The sequence below is a fragment of the Conger conger genome, chromosome 1, assembly GCF_963514075.1.
Source record: "Conger conger chromosome 1, fConCon1.1, whole genome shotgun sequence".
NCBI lineage: Eukaryota > Metazoa > Chordata > Actinopteri > Anguilliformes > Congridae > Conger > Conger conger.
In genome coordinates, this window is record NC_083760.1 from 70,494,298 (window position 1) to 70,515,089 (window position 20,792).

Below are 20,792 nucleotides of genomic sequence, written 5' to 3' on the forward strand. Positions count from 1 at the left end.
CCCTTCACTTCACACAGGGTCCCTGTCTGTGGAAACAGAGACCCAGCTGCCTTATCTCTGCCTCCTGGTAGAAAGCTGCAGTTTTGGCAGAGGGGCAGTGTTTTTCTGTGAGAGCCTCTCTATCGCTGACTCCTCTGAACTCCCCGTAAGCCTGTGCGACAATGAGCTCTTTGTTCGCTGTGGGGAGAAGCGGCTCTCTCCGGCAGAGAGGGCCGTCAGCTTGTCCCTTTTCTCCAGCACTCTCAGGCCAGGCCAAGCACTCTTGTATGGGGCCTTGTGCTGTACACTGCAGTGAAAAGCCTTCTTTCCATCACTGTCTTCTGGCCCTGGGTCCACAAAACTCAGAACAAAACATATACCGTGTCATTGATGTCATATGCTTTTGGTTTTATCCATGTAATATAGAAATACCTTTGACATTTCCTTTGGTTTAATCTTTGACGATTTGAGCCAAGTTGTTTTTGGTTGAATGTAGGCAAAATTTTTGATCAGCCAGGTCAAATGACTGCAAATACTGTGTTAGTACGTGCTCCCCTGCAGTTCTCCTGAGGAATTAATGATATGGGTTTCAGCCCGTTCTCTCCCTGTTATATTATTTTCTTTGTAGCGGATCTGTTACTGTGCGTGAGGTGAGGGGCCGCCTGTGTTTAATTAATTGTTTAGTAGCAGTGGGCTCTCTCTTCTCCGGGGGTCTCCTAGATTACATGTTCAGTGCACTGTAGAGGACTGCAAGAGCAAAAAGGCCACCCTATCGTCTGCAAGAATTCCTGATTAGAGCAGTGTATAGAAGCTGCTATTAGATCTTTGATTGTATAAACATGCCTCCAGTATCAGTCCACCGCCACTACTTGAACACATCAACAACCAGTTTTATGCATACATTTACCATCCGGACATTGCATTACCTCAAAGCTATGTTAATATATTTTATGCTTGTTGCATTGCATTTTTAAAAGGTAGTCTGAACATGAAAATTCAGTTTCTTTATCCTGTGTGCTTTCTGGCAACCTAAAACCTGGATTTTTTCATAATTCTGACTGTAATAAAATAAAAGATTACAACTTCTCTTTATTTCCATAAAGTGGGTGTGAAAAGCGCATATCTGAAGAATCACAAATTGGCACCTGCATGTATTTCATGGTGACAGGGTAATGAAACTTTTATAAGTTTCTGCTGCTTAAATTCGCCCGATAAAGTCAAAATTCTAGTGTTAATGAAAGGCACAGGTACGAGTGCAAATTTCCCTTCTTCAACTGAACACTTGAGTCAACAGTGATCTCTTTTGGTACCCCTGAGAATTCCTGTATTTGAATAAGTAAAACAAGAAACCATATGGTTCCACATCAGTTCATGCATATTCAGTGCTGGCAGTATGTGAACAGTCAATTACAGCTCACAGTTCCCTGTCTGGTGTCTTTGAAATGAGAAGGCGCATTAATCACTCACAAAGTTGGGATAAGTAGATACACTGCATATCAGAAAATAAATTTAAATAGAACACCCATTCTCTTAAAAAAAAAAAAAAAAGATTGTAATGAAATAGATTCAGGAGTTTTTATATTTGAAATCTTAAATGCAAAAATTGCTCATTTTTTACCTGATGCCCCTCAGCACTACATGTAACTTTTTTGAAGAGCTATGCGAGGTATCTAAAAGTCTGAGCTCAACTACGTATTTATATTTTATGTTGCTGCCGGCCATGTCTGTTGGTCATGTCTGACTGAATAGCACCTGTCCATGATGGCCATACATTATCAGAAAATGCTGTTCTCACAAAAGTTTTACCGAAGTAGTACTTTTAGCTCATATGTCGTTTTTTTACATATAAAAAAAAAAAACGCATTTCAACACCATGCTAAAATGATTAGAGTGCTTATGAGGTGCTATACCATTTCATGCATTATGACGGAATGCATGGAATATGATATTTGGAAAAACCATGTGTGTGTAGGTGTTGGTGGTGGCAGGGGGGTAATTTGTTATAAATGTGTGTAGGTGGTTGGCACTTAGACTCCAGAGGTTGTCTGCAGACTCCTGTCCAACTCGGGTTTCAAGGTCAGAGTGTGCAGCCTGATTGGCATGGATTTGGGGTAAGACCTCTCGATCACCCCTAACTGGAATCCGAGCCCACATGCTGAGGTGACCCTGGCTAATTAAAACAAGCTGCGAGTATCCACTAGAACAACACCACGACTCGTATGTGTCAAGCAAATTTGAGTTTCAAATTGATGTTTCCATCATTATCACAGCATTTGGAAAAGACTTTGTACTTTTATTTATTTATATAACATCATGCCTTTAGGAGTAAATGTAGATTTCCATTAAGATTATTTGTATGATGAGATTTAAGGGTTGAAGAATTTGAAAAGTGGTTTTATAGCGAGAGAAAATTGATTTTTATGCCAGTGTTCCATTTGTGATAAGGTTCTGGGGAGGCCAATACACAATGGAGGCTTTAGACCTAAAAGTCCTTAATGTTATTTGTCAGTTTTCCCCATCATGAAAGGAATGGTTAGTTATCTGAGAAATGAAGATGGCATGGGTCATTCTTGTTCTGCATGATTCTCCTTAAGTTTATAGCAGAGGCAGTTTGATTTGTTGAAACCCATGGCCTACCAGTAATTGCTTTGCTTTTACACGCAGTTACACTTTCTGTGTTATGCCATGCCAATTTCCTACACTGACAAGGCCAAAATGGTTGTGCATGAACTATGAATCACTTCCTTGAGTGGCTGCCGTGGGCAAGATGGCTTTGTTCCTATGGAACATAAAGTCCTGACTGTCAACATGCCGTCACTCCAAGAGTGCCAGAGTATTTCATCGGTTTCTGTCAGAAAAAAAACATTTTGTGAACATTCATTTATTGTCAATAATAGTAATAATAATGCTTGTTTTTACTTTTGTTAATAGCAGTATAATTTTAGCTTGCAAATATGGTGATATGAAAACAAAAGTTTTTTTCTGTATGTGGTCCTGAACTTCAGACACTTTTCAAAGGAACAGAAAAAAGAATGATTGCAGTCTATTTTACAGGTAAATCATAGCCTACCAATCAGCCACACACGTGCGCACAATCAAGACAAGTATTCTTGAGAGGGCTAGGATACAATAATGTGTTTGCAGTGACTAATATATTAGGAATTTTTTTTTAACTATTGAATTATATTGAGCTTGGTTTTCCAAATAATGTGTTTACTATACTCAGTCTTCTTCTGAATTTTTGAGTAATGGTAGATTGACGGATGCACTTCTCCTTCAGCTGGTCATGGCTCTTCTGTGGCTCTGTGTGGCCTTTGGTCGGTGAAATGGCTGCTTGATTGCTGATGAATGTGGTTGGGCTTTGTGTCAGCTGACAAGCTCCTGCATGGGCATTGCACAGTACCCAAGGAAGCCCAGCTGACAGTCTAGAATTTGGTGAGAAAAGAATGAAGAGCAAAACCCCAGCTGAATGCCAACACCTACATTAATTGGCAATAACCATGTATGTAAATTTTATGAATAATTATACAAAAATGACGGTGTCTCTGTGTATTTGTGTCATGCTCTTTAGCTGAATTAAATATGGGCATAAGTCTAGGCAGGATGAGACATTGAACATTAGAACCCACCGGGAACAAAGGCTAGTAATAGAAACTTCATTTTAAATGTGCTATTATAAATATCAGCGGACATTCATCTTGTTTAGAATGTGCATTGCTTCAACTGGGTCACTTAAATGATTCGTGATGGTGATTGTTCTGAAACTGTGATTATGCTGGTATTATTATGTTGACTGCAGACTCCAGCAGGGTGTACAATATACTGTGACGTGTCTATCGCATAGCAGTCTGTGCGAGTAATGGAAGAATTGATGTATATCACACACAGGGATTTCACATCCTGGAGTCAGTTATAAGGCCTTATTTAGTCTCCAAAGCCAGTCTCCTGGTACAGAGAAGCTGGAGATGTTATGGTTTTGCCATCCAGTAATTATCGTTCACATTAACGGAGAGTTTGCAACCATGATAGTAAAACTGTTATTTAAGCAGAAAATTGTGTTCCTTTCATAGTATCTGATTCCCCATTCCCCGTGTATTTATTAAATGATTATGCGGTTGCAGTTGGCTTATATCCTGCCTCTTCTACCTGATTGTGTGCTTCTGTTCCAGAGTTCACAGGATATGAGGCATGGATGTGAGACAGGGGGAATATGGCTTACTTTTCCTTTCCTTGGCTGTTGTTCCAACCACAAGAATAAGATATTTAATATTTCAGAAAGTTTGCAAGTTAATCCCGTAATGTTTTTAAGCTTTTGTTTCGTAGCTAATGTGTAATTATTTTGAGTTAAAAAGCCATTTTGTGTTTGACAGGTTATTAAATTAAATAGACTACAGGGTTGCCAACTCTCACATTACCCAAACACATCTCAGGTCAAATAGGAACTACTGGAGAAACAAAGCTGCTCCCTCATTAGACACATTATCTAGATAATCTGTCAGCTTGCTGGACTAAGTCAGAACTATAGGCTGTATTTTCACACTACCAAAAGCAAGTCTTTATATGTACACCTAGCTTGGATAATTTAGGTCTCAGAATTTGTGTTGTCATTCCCTTTGGGTTCATTAGAAGTTCTGGGTGAAAAAGATCTGCCTAACACCTACCCCCACCCCGCCTCACCAAAATAAATCAGAACATCTGCAGTTAGAGTCCCAATAGGGTTTACGTAAGGGCTTACATTTATAATGTAATAAAGCTGGTGTCACTCCAGTCTGCTTTTGATACTGATTTGGTAACCATTGGAGTAATTAATGATGATGTCAGATTCTCAACTACAGCCACAAAGAAAACATCCTCCTTCAAAGGTGGTTGGGATTTAAAGAAATGTTTGACTGACGCAAGTGTTTCTTTACTCCTGACATGGCTGGCGAGAATTGCTGCATTTTACTGATGGCCAGCGAGCAGGCTTCAGTCAGAAGAGTTAGAAGCACACTTGAGGCAGTAGAATATCCTTTTCTATGCACCCAGGGTTTGCCATTGAACTCATCCCCAAAGATTATGGTGCATTTTAGTTGATACTTGATTTTTTCTAGTGTGTATGACTGGCTTTACAATATGGCTCTTGGAAAAGATGGAATTACCCAGATAATACAGCATAGAGAATTATCAGTATTAATGTGGACTGTTTCTTTTCATAACAGCAGTACACAGTATTTTCCATGCCCATCAGGTACAATCTGTGTTAAACAATGGCACACTGGGTTTTCATAATGTATGTCTGCCTTTTGTCTCCGTTTTCCTCTGCTTCAAAGCTCATCCTCCACTGTCCTGTGAATTGCATGAAAGCTTGGATTCCCATCACAGATCCCTCCTGTGAGATAGAGGAAGGACAACAGGCACTCTATTAATGTCCACGGAGCTCTTTGAAAATGCTGCTTTTGGAACAAAACCCAAAGACGGAATGAAAAGGCTACTAAAAGAATATGGCCAAAGTAATCGTTGAGGGAGCGATTCGAAACCCAACAAGGGACCGTTATGTCCTCCTTTATTCTTTTTTTCCAGCCAAGACTGAGTCATCACTGAAAGATACCGGGCCTTTCACTCGATGTCGCACGTAGACCTCACCGTCTCACGTAGACCGATAAAGAGCGCTCAAAGTGCTAGACTCAGCACATTTGGGAGAGTGGTGGGGGGAGTTAGTGAGGGGGGAGGTCCTGTTCTCAGTTGTCTGTCTTGTTTAGTGTTGAAAAGAGTTATTTAACAGTGTCTCCCAAGGCCTTGTGTGTGCTATCTGCTGAGGTTTCACATTCGACTGGTGACAAAGCCCAGCTTTGTACACTTTGGGTTCTTTTCTTATGCTCTTATTTACTCTGCATTGGGACTCTTTTCAATGCCTGCTAACCTTGCATTCACCTCTCCCATGTTCAGCAGAGAAATACACATTGCATAAAAAGTGAGCAGCAAACCTTTTTTTTTCCTTCTGCCCCTGAAACAGGATCCTGCCCCCCGCCGCCCACCCCAACCTCCTTTCTTCTCTTTGGCAAACTTGAGGTGTAAGTAATAGCCTGGCTTAATTGACCCCCTTCGCTGCAATTCTCTTGGGTTTCAAGTGTCCCTCTCCACTTTCCACAGCAGCGATACGTTGTCAACACAATTAAGAGTGAAAGCTAATCTGATTCCCTTTTTGCCAGTGCTGAATGCTCAGGCAACACAAGCCGCAACAATGAGGGGGGGTTAAATAATTGATGGATGGCACTTTCGTTTTTTTTTTTTTTCTCCCTGGTTTTTTTAATCTGTAAATGAGAGCACTGAAGACGCCTTGGCCACAGGTGACACCCTATCCCTATCCCATTAAGATAACAAGATGAGAGATAATGATCCCAATTAAGATATTGTTTATAAGGGAAATCTGTCGGAGGAAGACGAGTCTTCTCCTTCGGCGAGGGCGGGTTGTGTTACCGCCGCGCTGCCTCGGCAAGATGCCCTCGATGAGCCGAATCTGTTCCAGGAGGCACTGCACATTCTGTGCTGTGAAAACATGGCTGTGGCAACCCTTACAATAGATGAATGAATTGGCTACATGTACACAATTGATGGTGCCAACCATATCAGTACAATAAAAAAGGTGGAGTCTTTGGTTGCTTGGCAAAAGACACAGAAGGGCACAAACCACACAAAAGAGTAACCTGTATTTGTTTAAACAAGGATACCGTCTGTTAACTCTTATATTGCATGACACAATGTGTAAGTAGTACTCCACACAGATGGGTAATGAAAACACAATCCCTGTAGAGAATAATGTTCAGTGTTAATTCAACTCTTACAGATTACATCTGGTCCCTGTACATATGGACTGGATGTTATTTCAGCTCTAACAGTGTGGCCTTCGCAATTAGAATGTGTGTGGTACAGTAGCTGTGTTCTGTAGCATTGCACCTTGATGTAGCTGTAGTCAGGCAGTAATGAGCTTCTGAGCTCAGTGTCTGCCTTTAATAGTCCTGCTAATCGCATAAGGACAGCGTGTGTACCAGTTGGATACAAGGCCCACATACCTCACCCAAAGATGTTCTGCACAAATTTACACAAATTACCTCAGGATGGGCGAAATTCCCTCCAGGCTTGAAGCACATGTTCTGTACAGGATCCGTATTGTGTGATATCATGTCCGTGCTCAGTATCGACTACACAGATAAGGTCAGCTCTGTTTAAGGGACCGTGACAGATGGGGATGCTTGCCTTCTGAGACTTGTTGAGCTTAAATCTTGAGTAAATAAGCTTCTCAGATTCCGTTTGTCTTTGACTGCTGTTTACTAAATAAATGGAGTCATGTGAAATAATTCACTTGTCATTTTTCATTTTTCACTGTTCCCTAATTCTATCCTATTTCACTGCAATCAGCGCTCCTTGATTTTGCAGTTACCGTTGTACAGCATGCATGCTAAATAAATATGAGGATGGCTTAAAAACATGAGAGACCAGGTGGTGTCTATGTTAAAACGTGCCTGTTTTTAAGCACAATATGGAGGAATGAGTACGACTGGGAGGGAGTGCTGTTGACGCAGATGGTCTAAATGAGATGGTGGGGAGGAATGCATTTTCCTTAGTAATGATGCTTCAAATAGGCTGCGCTAGCCCTTTTCCATTAGTGACATACACTGTACTTATTAGTTGTTGGTAAAAAAAATTAAAAAAAAAGATTCTGTTTCCATTAACCTTTTTTCATTAGTCGGTCAAGCTAATACATGGAATGTACAGTTCATAAATGCATGCAACCATACATTCTGTGGCCATTGCTATGTTGTTAGTATTAGTCCCATTTTTATTAATACATTTTTGTATTGATCATGTTATGTATAACATGATCTATATATTTTAGAGTATGTGATGGTTATTGAATCCTGGTCAATTTTTAATATTATACTATATATTATACTAAATATTATAAAAAGATTATACACTCACTTATCACTTTATTAGGAACACCTGTACGCATACTTATTAATGCGATCTAATCATCCAATCGGGTGGCAGCAGTGCAATGCATATAATCATGCAGATAAGGGTCAGGGGCTTCAGTTAATGTTCACATTAACCATCAGAATGGGGGGGAATTTAGATTTTTGACTGTGGCTTTATTGTTGGTGCCAGACTGAGTATTTCTATGCCTGCTGATCTCCTGGGATTTTCACATACAGAGTTTACTTAATGGTGCAAAAAACAAAAAAACATCCAGTGAGCGGCAGTTCTGCAGACAGAAATGCGTTGTTTATGAGAGAGGTCAGAGGAGAAGGGCCAGACTGGTCAAAGCTGACAGGAAGGTGGCAGTAATGCAAATAACCACACATTACAACAGTGGTATGCAAAAGTGGATAGGCTACAGCAGCAGAAGACTTGGTAAAAAATAAGTCTAATCATAATAAAGTGGTCACTGAGTTGTATATTGAAATTATTGGACTTTTTTTGTCTTTTTATAAACATTGAATGAAACAAATATGATTTATGAAGTGATTATGAACGCTAAATTACAGCTGTTCATGTCTGGTCACAGTCCATTTTTTCAACAACATGCATTTAATTTGTTCTGTCCATTACTTTTACAAATCTGCTTTCCTTCTGTTGGTCCCAGATGAAATATGGTACTAGACATACTAGGATAAATAAACCCAGCGTAGCTTTGTCCCACTGAGATGCATCGGTACTGAAAATGCACAGCACTCTTAAAGCAGCTGCATTGATGTGGCTGTACTCTCTCTAATGGAAATGGCTTGATATGTTATACAGCTCACAGCTCACCGTGTACCCTGTCTAATGAGACCACGCCGCCTCATCCGTCAGACGCATGTAGAATGCATCTGAAATGGAAATTTCAACTCACGCATCGCAGATGAGGGGTGATTTCTAGTCACCCATTCAAGCATTCAAGTGAGACTGACCAAATGTTCACTCTAAATGACAAACAGTGCAGGTTCAGCACAGAAACAGATTTAAAAAATAAAATTCTAAAATAGCTGAGATGCTAAAGCCGTTGATTTAAATGTTTAAATTTTTTTAGAACTTAGAAAAAAATATTTGAAACTGGTCACATTTAAATTTTCTCGAAGAAATATGTCATTGCTTGTATGTTTTTCCATGTCATTTTTCTGTAGGATATTTTCAGTTGTGATGAAATCCAAGGCTTACGAATATAATTCAAATCCGTCATTGTGCTTCATTATTGTGTTGTGCTGACAGCAGTGGGCTTTGAAGTTTTCCGTCAGTCATGTGACAGGCTTCATTACAGAGGCGCACAGCAGCGCTTGACACGTTTCCCTCCGAGACATTATTGATTGTCACCTGGCTCTCCATGTTGAGGCCTGGTCTGTTATGTACTGTACGGAGGATGGGGAATGGCCTGTTTACCCCTAGGGGCTAGCTTACAGTGCACAACAAAAATAAAACACCTCAGCTATATCTGGGTTAGATGTATTCTTGAATGTACAGAATGTATAGGTGTATTATTGTATAGCAATTTGTTTCCTCTAGTAACCGTAGGACACCAGTGCAAGTAATGTTGTACACCCATTTTGATAGGTGTTTTGTAGTGTAGTATTTCTGAAGTGACAATTGTAGCTGCATTGGGTGTTCATTTCTTTCATTTTCCTCTGAAAATAAAAATAATTAAGATTACCTGCTTTTAACTATTTGTAATGCCCTGGGTATTTATGTATAGACTTATGGGGACATCTTGTGCTCACAAGGTGTGAGCGAGTGACTGTACCTCTCAAATGTGTGTGTGTCAGTGGTAAAGAATGTGCACACGCAAATTCTTTACCACTGACTGTTCAATTGGTACATATATAACAAGTATGTGTATTAGGCAAATGTTTATCTGGTATAATGTATTTTTGGAAACGTGGTTAAAGAAAAAAAAAAAAAGTGTGCATTGTCCTGATAAAAAATAACGTGCACTTAAATAACATCAGCAGTAAGTACCCTGCCAAATGCTGTCGCTTTTGGGAATACTAAAACTCAGTGCTGCGTGCTTAGGATCAGTGTAATATGCTGAGCAGGACTTGCTGAAAATGGGCCAAGCTTCTGGGATTTGTAGCTAGCTGATATGAGTAATGTAGCGCAGTTGTACAGTGGTGTTGTGTTTGTGTGTAATGCATTTATGCAGGGCTACGTGATGAGCACATTTTCAGAGTCATTGCAGTTTTTCAGCGGGGGATGAAGGCAGGCCTGTTAAAACTTCAGCAGACGCCATTGCTCAAATACAGGCGTGCGAGCACAGGGAGAGAGCAGGCCTCATCACTGCCTTTCATTAGATCATCTTTTGTTCTCCTCCAGCAGAAGAATTTAATCACAATTGGATTGTTGATTCGCTCTTTTTGTGTCTTTGACAGCACGGGCGGCTGCACGCACTGCGTCTCGCGTGTGCTTCCTCTTTCACTGTGTTTCTTAAGCACACCTTTCCCTTGATAACTGGTGCGTATCAGGGTTAATCAGAGATCGCTGAGTTTCCCTGGGGAGTGGTACAATGAAGCACACAGTGGCACCTACTTGTGTTCATTGGAACACGCATTTAATGTGTTTTTGACACATTGTTAGATACATTTGTTCTTTGACTGTGTTAGAAGCAGAGAGACCCACTCTCCTGTTAGTGACAGCTGAGAACTACTCTCACTGAGCACTTTATTAGGAAAGCCTGTTCACCTACTGCTTCATGCGATTATCTAATCAGCCAATCGTGTGGCAGCAGTGCAATACATAAAATCATGTAGATACGGGTCAGGAGCTTCAGTTAATGTTCACATCAACCATCAGAATGGGGACAAAAATGTGATCTAAGTGACTTTGACACACAGTCTCTAGAGTGCACGGAGAATGTTGCGAAAAACTAAAAACATCCAGTGAGCAGCAGTTCTGCGGGCAGAAATGCCTTGTTAATGCTGACAGGAAGGTGACAGCAACACAAATAACCACACATTACAACAGCGGTATGCAGAAGAGCATCTCTGAACACACCAAACCCCTAAGTGGATAGGCTACTCCAACAGAAGACTTCATAAGTCTAAATAAGTCCAATAAATACCTACGTGCTTACTGATTGTATGTTCCATTCTAGTACTTCTCTTAATAAATTGCTTTCATTTTTTTAAGTTTATTACATTGTTGTTACATTTAGTGTCCTTTTACCAGTTTTGCTTAATTCACAGTGTTTTCATTCTTGAGCGCAGGACTATGTATTTATTTTTTAACACATATTCATCAGCTATAGGTAAAGGTCATTTTCGCTTGCATACATTAGTTACATTCTTCAGTATCGGAGCATGACCGTGAATAGGGAGCCAGCTCCACCAGCGTGAATTATCTGAACCCTGAGTTACCGAGGCCGATTTAAAGAGGGGCAGGATTATCTGCAGGTGAAGATTGGCGAGGAGTGAATGTCCATGCAGGTGCAGATCATGGCATAATTGGAAGAAGGGCATTTAGTTTTTGATCTGTTTGTTGATGCATGTTGACCGAGCCACATGATTAAAAAGATTGGGGTTTTGGGCACAATGGGTTCAGGGACATGCTTGTGAACAGGCTTGTTATTTAGCCTTATGTTAGAGCCTGGACTGTGTCATTAGTCATGTATGACTGGGAGTCCACATTGGCTTCATCCTTCCTGCGGTAGTGTGGGCTTAGGTTTTCTTAACGGTTCTTTGGGTTGTCACTTCTTCGTGCCGGCTCCTGCCAGCAGCGGCCCTGGCACCGAGAGAAGGAACATCATCGTCTTTGTTTGGATCTAGCTGTTCTGCATTACTGTATGGCCTGCTGTGTGGTAAAAAGCCTCTGGCCTCAGTGTGGGTATTATGCTCACAGTTCTGCTGCAGTTTTCTAGTGCAGATGCAGGCAGAAAAAAATGATGACTCGTTTGTGATTCCAAATTAGGGAGAAGAAGAGGTGGGGTTGTTCGAAAAGGGGGGAATGTGAATGTTCTGCAGCCTGTGTTTATTTTCAGCACTCTGTGGTAATAGTGAGTTCATTTATACCCACCATTACTGAGCACCAAAGTCTTTTCAGTATGGCTACATTTCAGGTCATAACTTTTGAAGAATCGAAAGGTATGTATAAAAAGAGAGTCTGTTGATAAAGTAGGCTTTGAGTGTAGGCAGTTAGCCTTGAACTTTCTTACCACTTCAAGAATAGAAGCAGCCATCATCTATAACAAAGAAACGGAAAACTGTGTTGCCTCTATGGATAGTTGTATTTCCATGAGGTACTAAATATAAATTGGTGAACTCTGATGTGATTAATCACTCATTTCATACTGTGACATAGGAGGGGATGGTATTTCTTGTATGTTATTATTTATTATTATTATTTCTTGTAAGATATTATTGATATTATATTATTATTGTTTTCTTATGCTGACATAATACGTTTTGATGTTCAATCCAGTGTAGCACAGTAGGTGTACCACTGCATAAAGTGCTCAGTAAAATATGAGGTACACTCAGTGAGCACTTTATTACATAGACCTGTACACCAGCATGTTAATGCAAATATTTAATCAGCCAATCATGTAAGAACTAAATGCATAAAAGCATGCAGACATGGTCAAAAGGTCCAGCTGTTTTTCAGACCAAATGTCAGAATGGGAAAGAAATGTGTTATAAGTGACTTTGACCATGCTGTGATTATTGCTGCTAAAACTAAAAACATCCAGTGAGCAGCAGTACTGCAGGCAAAATTTCATTGTTAATGAGAGAGGTCAGAGGAGAAGGGCCAGACTGGTAAAAGCTGACAGGAAGGTAACAGTAACGCAAATAACCACACATTACAATGTGGTATGCAGAAGAGCATCTCTGAATACAGAATGCGTGAAACCTCTAAGCGGATAGGCTACAGCAGCAGAAGACCAATAAGTAAAAACATTTTTACCTAATAAAGTGCTCACTGAGTGTATGCTGTACTTGTGAAGATAATTTGTGCAGTACATAAAATTAATCTACTGTAATCTTTCAAACATTTCAGGGGTTCTTTCATGAATCCTCCAACAATCAAAATGATGGCAAAAAAATTCAAAGTACTGTTAATGAAAAGCATTGGGTGTGAATGTTTTGTGTGAATGAAAAGCATTGGGTGTGAATGTTTTGTGTGAATGAAAAGCATTGGGTGTGAATGATTTGTGTGAATGGAATGCTTTTCTTATCATTCCTACTCTGATGACACCCAACTCTTCATTTCCTTCCCCCCCGACACCCAAGTCACCACACGGATCTCTGCCTGCTTGGCTGATATCTCTGCGTGGATGACTTCCCACCACCTGGAGCTCAACCTTGCCAAAACTGAGCTTCTCTACATCCCTGCTAAGTCCTCTCCGTCAATCGACCTCTCATTGACTGTTGAGGACTTTGTAGTTTCCTCCTCCCGTACCGCAAAGAATCTTGGGGTGACTCTTGATAACTGCCTCACCCTGGCTCCACAAGTATCCTCCACTGCCAGAACCTGCAGGTTCTTTCTGTATAATATACGCCGTATCCGTCATCTCCTGACTGAGAAAGCCACCCAGCTCCTAGTCCAGGCGCTCGTCATTTCCCGCCTGGATTACTGCAACTCCCTCCTAGCCGGTCTCCCAGCATGTGCCATCAAGCCCCTCCAGCTGGTCCAGAATGCTGCAGCCCGCCTGATCGCCAGTCAGCCCAGGTCGGCTCATGTCACCCCGCTTCTCATTGGCCTCCACTGGCTTCCTATTGCCGCACGCATCCGATTCCAGGCCCTAGTGTTGGCATTTCAGGCTGCTAAGGGGACTGCCCCACCTTACATGCAATCCCTGATCACTCCCTACTCCCCAGCTGGACCACTCCGGTCTGCCAGCTCTGGTCGCCTTATGGTTCCCTCTCTACGTGCACCTGGCGGTCGAGCTGCACGTTCACGCCTGTTTTCCGTTCTGGTTCCTCAGTGGTGGAATGACTTGCCTACCACTGTCAGAACAGCAGAATCCCTCCCCCTATTTCGACGCAGACTCAAAACCCACCTTTTCAAACTCTACCTTAGTCCTCCCTCCTGATTTCCCCTGCCCCTCCTTTCTGATATCCCTATCCTTGTCTAACCCCCCCCCCCCCCAAAAAAAAATAAAAAATGCACTTATGATGACAACTATGTTTAGAACAGCATTTCATGTGTATTTTGTTAGTTTCTGGATGTGATACTTTGACTTATGGTAGAACCTATGCACTTGTAAGTCGCTTTGGATTAAAAGCGTCTGCCAAATGACTAAAATGTAAAATGTAAATGTTAAGCATTGGGTGTGAATGTTTTGTGTGAATGAAAAGCATTGGGTGTGAATGTTTTGTGTGAATGAAAAGCATTGGGTGTGAATGTTTTGTGTGATGTCTTGCAGGGGTTTTTCCGCCGGAGCATTCAGAAGTGCATGGTGTACACGTGTCACAGGGACAAGAACTGCATCATCAACAAGGTGACCCGGAACCGCTGTCAGTACTGCCGGCTGCAGAAGTGCTTCGGTGTGGGGATGTCCAAAGAGTGTGAGTACTGCTCCCAATGAACACACCTCTCATTTCCATCCATCCGTCCTGGAGTCCTCCGTATGATTTGCATGTCCCTATTAATAGATCCCATTTTCTTTTCTGAGGGGTATTGCTTTTCATAAATGTGACGCACATTGAAGTGATTCCTGGTGTGCCATAGTCTCAGGCGTGTAATGATTGGCACTTAATCAGCCATGCATCGTGAGATGTTTGTGCTGTAAAAGTGGGAAGTAGGTCAGACCGTCTGAAAGGAGTTTACACTCTCAATAAGGCGCTTGAATTTGGCGTTATTTCTGTTTACATAACCTCGTTCCCCGCAGAGTTTTCCCTCAGCAGTTTGTATTTTACACTTGGTGCGGATGTGACTTCATTTCAAACAAACAAAAACAGTTTGTTAGAATGTTGAAGGTTACTGATATTTTAACATCCAAATGCAGGACACAGTGGGTATCTTCTGACAAGTAAGCCATCTTGGAGCGAGATATTGGGAATTGGAGAGTTTATCACAAGCTCTTCTTATGAGGATGGTGGCATTACAAGCCCAAGGTGCCACTGCAGAGAATAAAAGGAGATTTCTGTCTGGTGGCGGCTGCGGGCGCCGGTGACAGAGTCAAAGTGATGCCTCAAAGCAGAGATAATACAATGCTGCTTGGAGATGTCTGTGTTTGATAACTTGTTTTTAGAGACAGAGCGAGTCACAACCCTAATGAGTTTCCCCGTGGAAGCAAGCAGAGATTAATTTGACGACATCGCCTCTCTCTGTGTGAATATCGCCCGTGTGCTTTTATCATTAGGCCACATGTGCCTCTAACAAAACTCTGAAATAATACATCAAAAAACCGTCTTCCTGCTCGCCTGTCATGTCTCCACCTCCCAATAACACCCCCCCCTCTCTCGACTAGATCCGCTGCAGAGGTTTATATTTTATCAAGGTCTTCACAGCTCACCTTGGGAGACTGAGGTATGAGCCAGACCCTGCTGGCCATTTGGCAGCATTGCACTGAGCCCCACTTTCCGTCACCTTGTTAATTGCTGGTGACAGATGTGGACGGCGATGCTTCCGTGCTGTCTGGGAATCCTGCATTAAGATGTTAAGCAAAGAGACGGGCTTACGTTTGGTCAGGATCCAGCTGGTATTGCAGGTGCTGTACACTGCCACAGCCTGGTAAAGTGGCCATTATGAATGATTGCAGACAGACCTTCATAGGAATATTGTATTATCATTGCCTCTGCTCCCTGTACATCATTATGCAGGGAGATGCGTTTCCGTGCCTCATTATTTTGAAAGCATTGTGGTGTCTCTCCTCCATCAGCTGAGGAGAGTAGTATTTTCCAGAAGACTTGTGCAGTATGTATTTTAAGGAATTTATGCACTGCTCAATGATTTACCAGCACAGCAGGGGGGTCGTAGAATATTTTCTTTGAAAGTGGGGAAACCGTGTCCCTCCATTAGTTTGAATACATCCAAAATTCATCCACTGTACATTACGATGTGGTGTGTGCAGATTGCGGTGCCAAGGTCAGGAGTTCAAGACCTAGACAAGACACAATTCCAATCGCATTGCCAGCGAAGCGCTCACTGTACAGTGCATGGCACACTGATTGCTGGCCTAGATTGCTATATGACAGATGGTTCTCTTCAAGTCACTGAGATATTTGGAGAAGGGACGCCGTCTGACCCAGTTACACCTACTGCAGTTCTGAGACTGCCTCTGCATCAACAAGGCAGAATGGGTAAATACGTACAAAAACCTACTCAAGTCATGGGTTTGATAAGCTTGCACATACACACACACACACACACACCGACTCACACGTGTGTTTACATTTATTATAAATATCATCTGCATTTACATTTTTCCTAAATAGGATAATCTGTCAGGGGTTTCCTATCTAGAGAGCATAGTGTGGACTTGAAGAGATTTCTTCAGATCAGTGTTAAAACACTTTGGCTGTGCCCTCTATCGAGTTATATTACCCCTGTGGCTTACAGCAATAGAGTGAACAAGATGCCCAGGGTAAATGTAAATAAATATCCTAATGAGGGAGGATACGATGTCACAGAGATAAAGATGCCAACCAGAGCTGCCAGTCAGCTTGCACCTCCTTTCATTTCCCTTCTGCGTCATTTAGAGAGAAGATGCTTTTTCAGTAAGCGGGCAGTTTATAATGAAAAATGAAGGTTAATGCATTGTATAATTGTAGACGTAGCCTTGTGCCAGGCCTATTCATTCCCAGCCCAAGAGTCCCCTTTCCAACTGTGCCCCGTTAAGCTGTTCCATACACGAGTAACTGTCTGTGCGACTTCCTGGTGCCACTGCTAAATGCTCCAATTCCCACCTGTGTTCTGCTGACAGAACCCGACCTGAAATGCCTTCTGTAATCCGCTTTTAAATCCCTTTTAAAAATGAAAAGCCTCTCTACAATCCACAACCACAAAACCCCAAATCAAGCCATTTTTTAAGTAAAAATCGTAATGGACGCTTTCTCTACAGAGCACCCATCCATCATTTTTTTTGGAAAGACACACAATAGCTTTAATCATCATGTTTCTTTCTTAAGCTCTCACATAGAGGTTAAGGTATTGTATAAAAATGTAAATGTATGTAACTTTCACATTCACTAAAAAACATAATTTACCACTTAAAAATATAAATAAATCAACAGGGGTAATCAAAAAATGTGAAGCCCTGTGAATATTTATATGAAAAATGTACATTTCATAGAAAATGTTTTGCTTCTCTTGAATTCCATAAATCTCTCTTGTTCTTTGGGAAGCTGCTTTCCATTTCTGCATTTTCAGTAGTGTAATCCTATGGGCTATATCTGACTGCATACCTCTGATATACTGGATTATACAACCTTCTGGATGTGAATGCATTTTCCCTGCTTTGGAATAGCAGCGTGCATGGCAGCAAAGTCCAAAATTAAGGAATTACTCTTATATGACTGAATTGAAACCAAATTTTGTTAGCTTGCATATTTACATTATTACAAGTCATTTTGGTGTAAGTAATGCCCTGTTTGAGAAACTTCAGTGTACAGGGAAGCGTTCTGGAAATGAAATGCAGAACACATGATTACCCCAACTGGGTGCATTCCGTGCTTCTGCAGCTGTAATGCGACCATATGCGTAGCAGCCAAAGCAGCCATTTTCTGAAATTGGACGGTGAAAATCCAGTGCAAAATAAACCTTAATGTGAAAGAAGGTGGTATTTATTGTACTTTCCGCTTTAGATGATTTGAATTCCTGCCTCCTCAGTGAGTATGTTTAACCCTGTTACAGTGTACTGCAGGGGGCCTCTCTCAGACACTCTCTCAGACAATATTGTCTCCATGCATATCCGTTCATTCGTGGATAACATTTCAGCTGTTTGCTCTAGCAAAGACATTCTGAGCTCAGACGTGTCCCCTATGTTCATGGTGTCTGTAATCGCTGTGAACTGACCTGGATTTCTCATGACAAAAGGCAGTCGTATATGCTTGTGTGTTCAGTGTCTCCCGCAACTGGGGCATTTCATAACATGTTAGTAACGTACTTAGACCAAGTACTGCGATCAGCTTAACGCTTCTAAGCTTTTTTATTTTAACTAACAGAAAGCTGCAAAGCCATACAATGCTAAGAGAATGATGTGACATGATTGTATGTGTCCAAACAGGTCATAAATAAACGAAGGTCCCTTCATGTTCTGTGTCTTCCCAAATTCTCTTTGTTGCAAAACATAAGCCACCAGGCTTTTTTTGAGTTTGCAAACCTTCTCGAACCACATTTTCACTTTTAAAATGCTTTCAATACACATGTATTGATTTGTTGTTGTAGTCAGTGTAATTTTGCCATTTCTCCTTTGTACTCTGCTAGCGCATGGACCCCTGGTGACTTGCTTTTGAAATTACCTATAGGGCACTTGGAGTGAAGGTTTCTAAATGTTTATTTCTTAGCATTTGTTTGTTTACTAGCTGCAGACTGTCTTACTAGGAAGGACATGAGGCCCATTCGTCAGGGAAAGAATCATTCCCCTTGCCTGCAGAAAGAATCGTGGTATATATGAACAAATATTGGAGGTCTGTTCAATCTCTGAAACCTCTACTGTCTTTAGTTTGAAAGCAGGGCTCGGTGTTTGGTCTACAGTGTTTTAATGGTGAATATCAGATTAGAATATTGACGTCACGCTGTTAAAACCTTAAAAGAACCCCCAAGGCCACGTGTGGGATGGTGTCGTAAATGAAAACCAATAAACAACCCGTGTTTGTTCAAAGGACAAGGCTGGGCATTGTCTTTCTTTGTGACCTGTACTGTCCTTTGACTTCCTTGATGAGATCAGATACAGCGCACAGATACAAGGCACAGTTTGTGTTTGCCGTAATGCAAGGACATGTGTGTTTGCCTGTTAGGCTTTCACTATGCACTGGCGTCTGGCTCAGTACTTGGCTTGATTAAGGGACTAGGTTAAAGGATGAAGTCTGAAGTGCTACAGTATATGAAAGCGTCACCTTTGTGATATGAATCACCATTTCGTTTTCAGGTGAGAAAGCACTTGAGGCTTTCTCGAGCTGCTGAGATTAGGGAAAAGACAAAAACGTGAGTCTGTGATATGACTGGCATGTAGAGTGAAAAAAGTTTGTGAATGTCAGACTGTATTGGATTCAAACGTTTACACAAATGTCTCACAAAAATGCCTGATTGTGAAGTGGACAGATACAAAACCTGCATAGGGGTGCTTTTCAGCTTCATTGTGTAAATGATGAATTTCCCCCTCCCCGGAGGGTTGCCGGTTCGATCCCCCGCCCGGGCTGTGTCGAAGTGTCCCTGAGCAAGACACTTAACCCTCAAATGCTCCTGACGAGCTGGTCGGTGCCTTGCATGGCAGCCAATCGCCGTCGGTGTGTGAGTGTGTGTATGAATGGGTGAATGAGAAGCATCAATTGTACAGCACTTTGGATAAAGGTGCTATATAAATGCCAACCACTTACCATTTAATAGTCTGCTGTTTCAAATGTGTCTGTGACAGCTATCGCAGATAGGGACTCATGTACAGGAGGGTTCATTTTTCTTTCTTTCAAATATTTCAGGCTTCATGGTCACAACTTAGGCTGTTATTTCACAATGAATCTGTAGAAGCCATCTCCACTATTTTACAAGTGCTTTAATTTTGCCGTCCTTACAGATTTTAAAAGGACTTGGAAATACTAAAAACTATACTTAGTCTGTAAATTAATTTCCAGTGGTAATTTCAGCAAATGTGTCTGTTGCAGTGCGTGCCTGTAAGAGCATCCAAATATCAAATACACGCATGTGCACCAGTCTGAATACCTACTTAGAATGCACACCTGACTTGTTTAAGCAGTGTTTAAGTAGGAGCGTAAGTGAGCTAGGTCTAAATAGGGCCTTCAGTTCCCCAGTACCCCCAGTCACCTCTCCACACAAAAAAAAAAGGAGTGACTGGGGACTGCCTAGTTTATGATGTTTAGTTGCCACTATTCAGGACCTCCCATGGGTTGCCAGTGTTTGACATTATGAGACCGGTTCCCATGCACTCGCCAGGCGAAACTGTGATTATCATTTATGCAAGTGGAAATGATATTCAGCCCTGCTGTGTCCCTGCCACGGAATTTTATCGAGCCGAAATTGAAAGCAAAATAACTGATAACAGCAGGATCTTTCCTAATAAGTGTTTCATATGACCGGAATATTGTGTCCTTTGAATTATCTGGCTGTTGAGCCCCCTCAGTCTCTGTCTCGGGGACGTCATGAGATCCGTTGCTCTTCTGTTTGATAAAACTCGTACTTTCAGTGCCGCCGTTCGACACTTCAAGTCAAGCGGATCAGGCGAAATCCCGAACCCGGCCAGCTCGCCCGCACTGTGACGAGCGCCACCTCCTCTGACACTGCGGAAGTGATGGTTTTCATTTCCACCGAGGCGTGCCGTGATCGGACGATGGGAGCTGGCCTGCGCGAGGGGACAGAAGCCCCCAGACGTATGCGTTTTATTTAGCGAGCGACGCCGTCTCCCCGCCGCGCAGATGGCTGGCCCACGGCCTTCAGACCAACATCTGATTAACGCGCGCCGTGACGTCACCTCACGAGAACGCATAGGCTCGGCACGCTCGGCGGCGCGGCGATGCTTCACGCTGCCAGCCCATCGCAGGCCGCCGGGAGGGAGATTAATCCCACCTCTCAGCAGACCAGCTGCTGTACACAGCCACTCTGAAGAGACTGCGAGGCTTTGAGCTCTGCTCTTTCTCACGTGGGCTTCAGTATAAACCTGCCATTCTGACCAGCGTGCGATTTCATTCCATTCT

The 20,792-nt window shown here is 42.0% G+C and overlaps 1 protein-coding gene across 5 annotated transcripts in view; it reads left to right on the forward strand.

Moving 5' to 3' along the window:
- LOC133137386 (retinoic acid receptor beta-like) overlaps positions 1-20,792 on the forward strand; it is a 125,672-nt gene that overhangs the window by 83,982 nt on the left and 20,898 nt on the right. For all 5 annotated transcript variants that reach the window (XM_061255633.1, XM_061255642.1, XM_061255670.1 and 2 more), the window contains one exon: positions 14,348-14,489. In XM_061255633.1, coding sequence (XP_061111617.1) covers positions 14,348-14,489 — 142 coding nt within the window. The remainder of the gene's footprint in view (positions 1-14,347; positions 14,490-20,792) is intronic.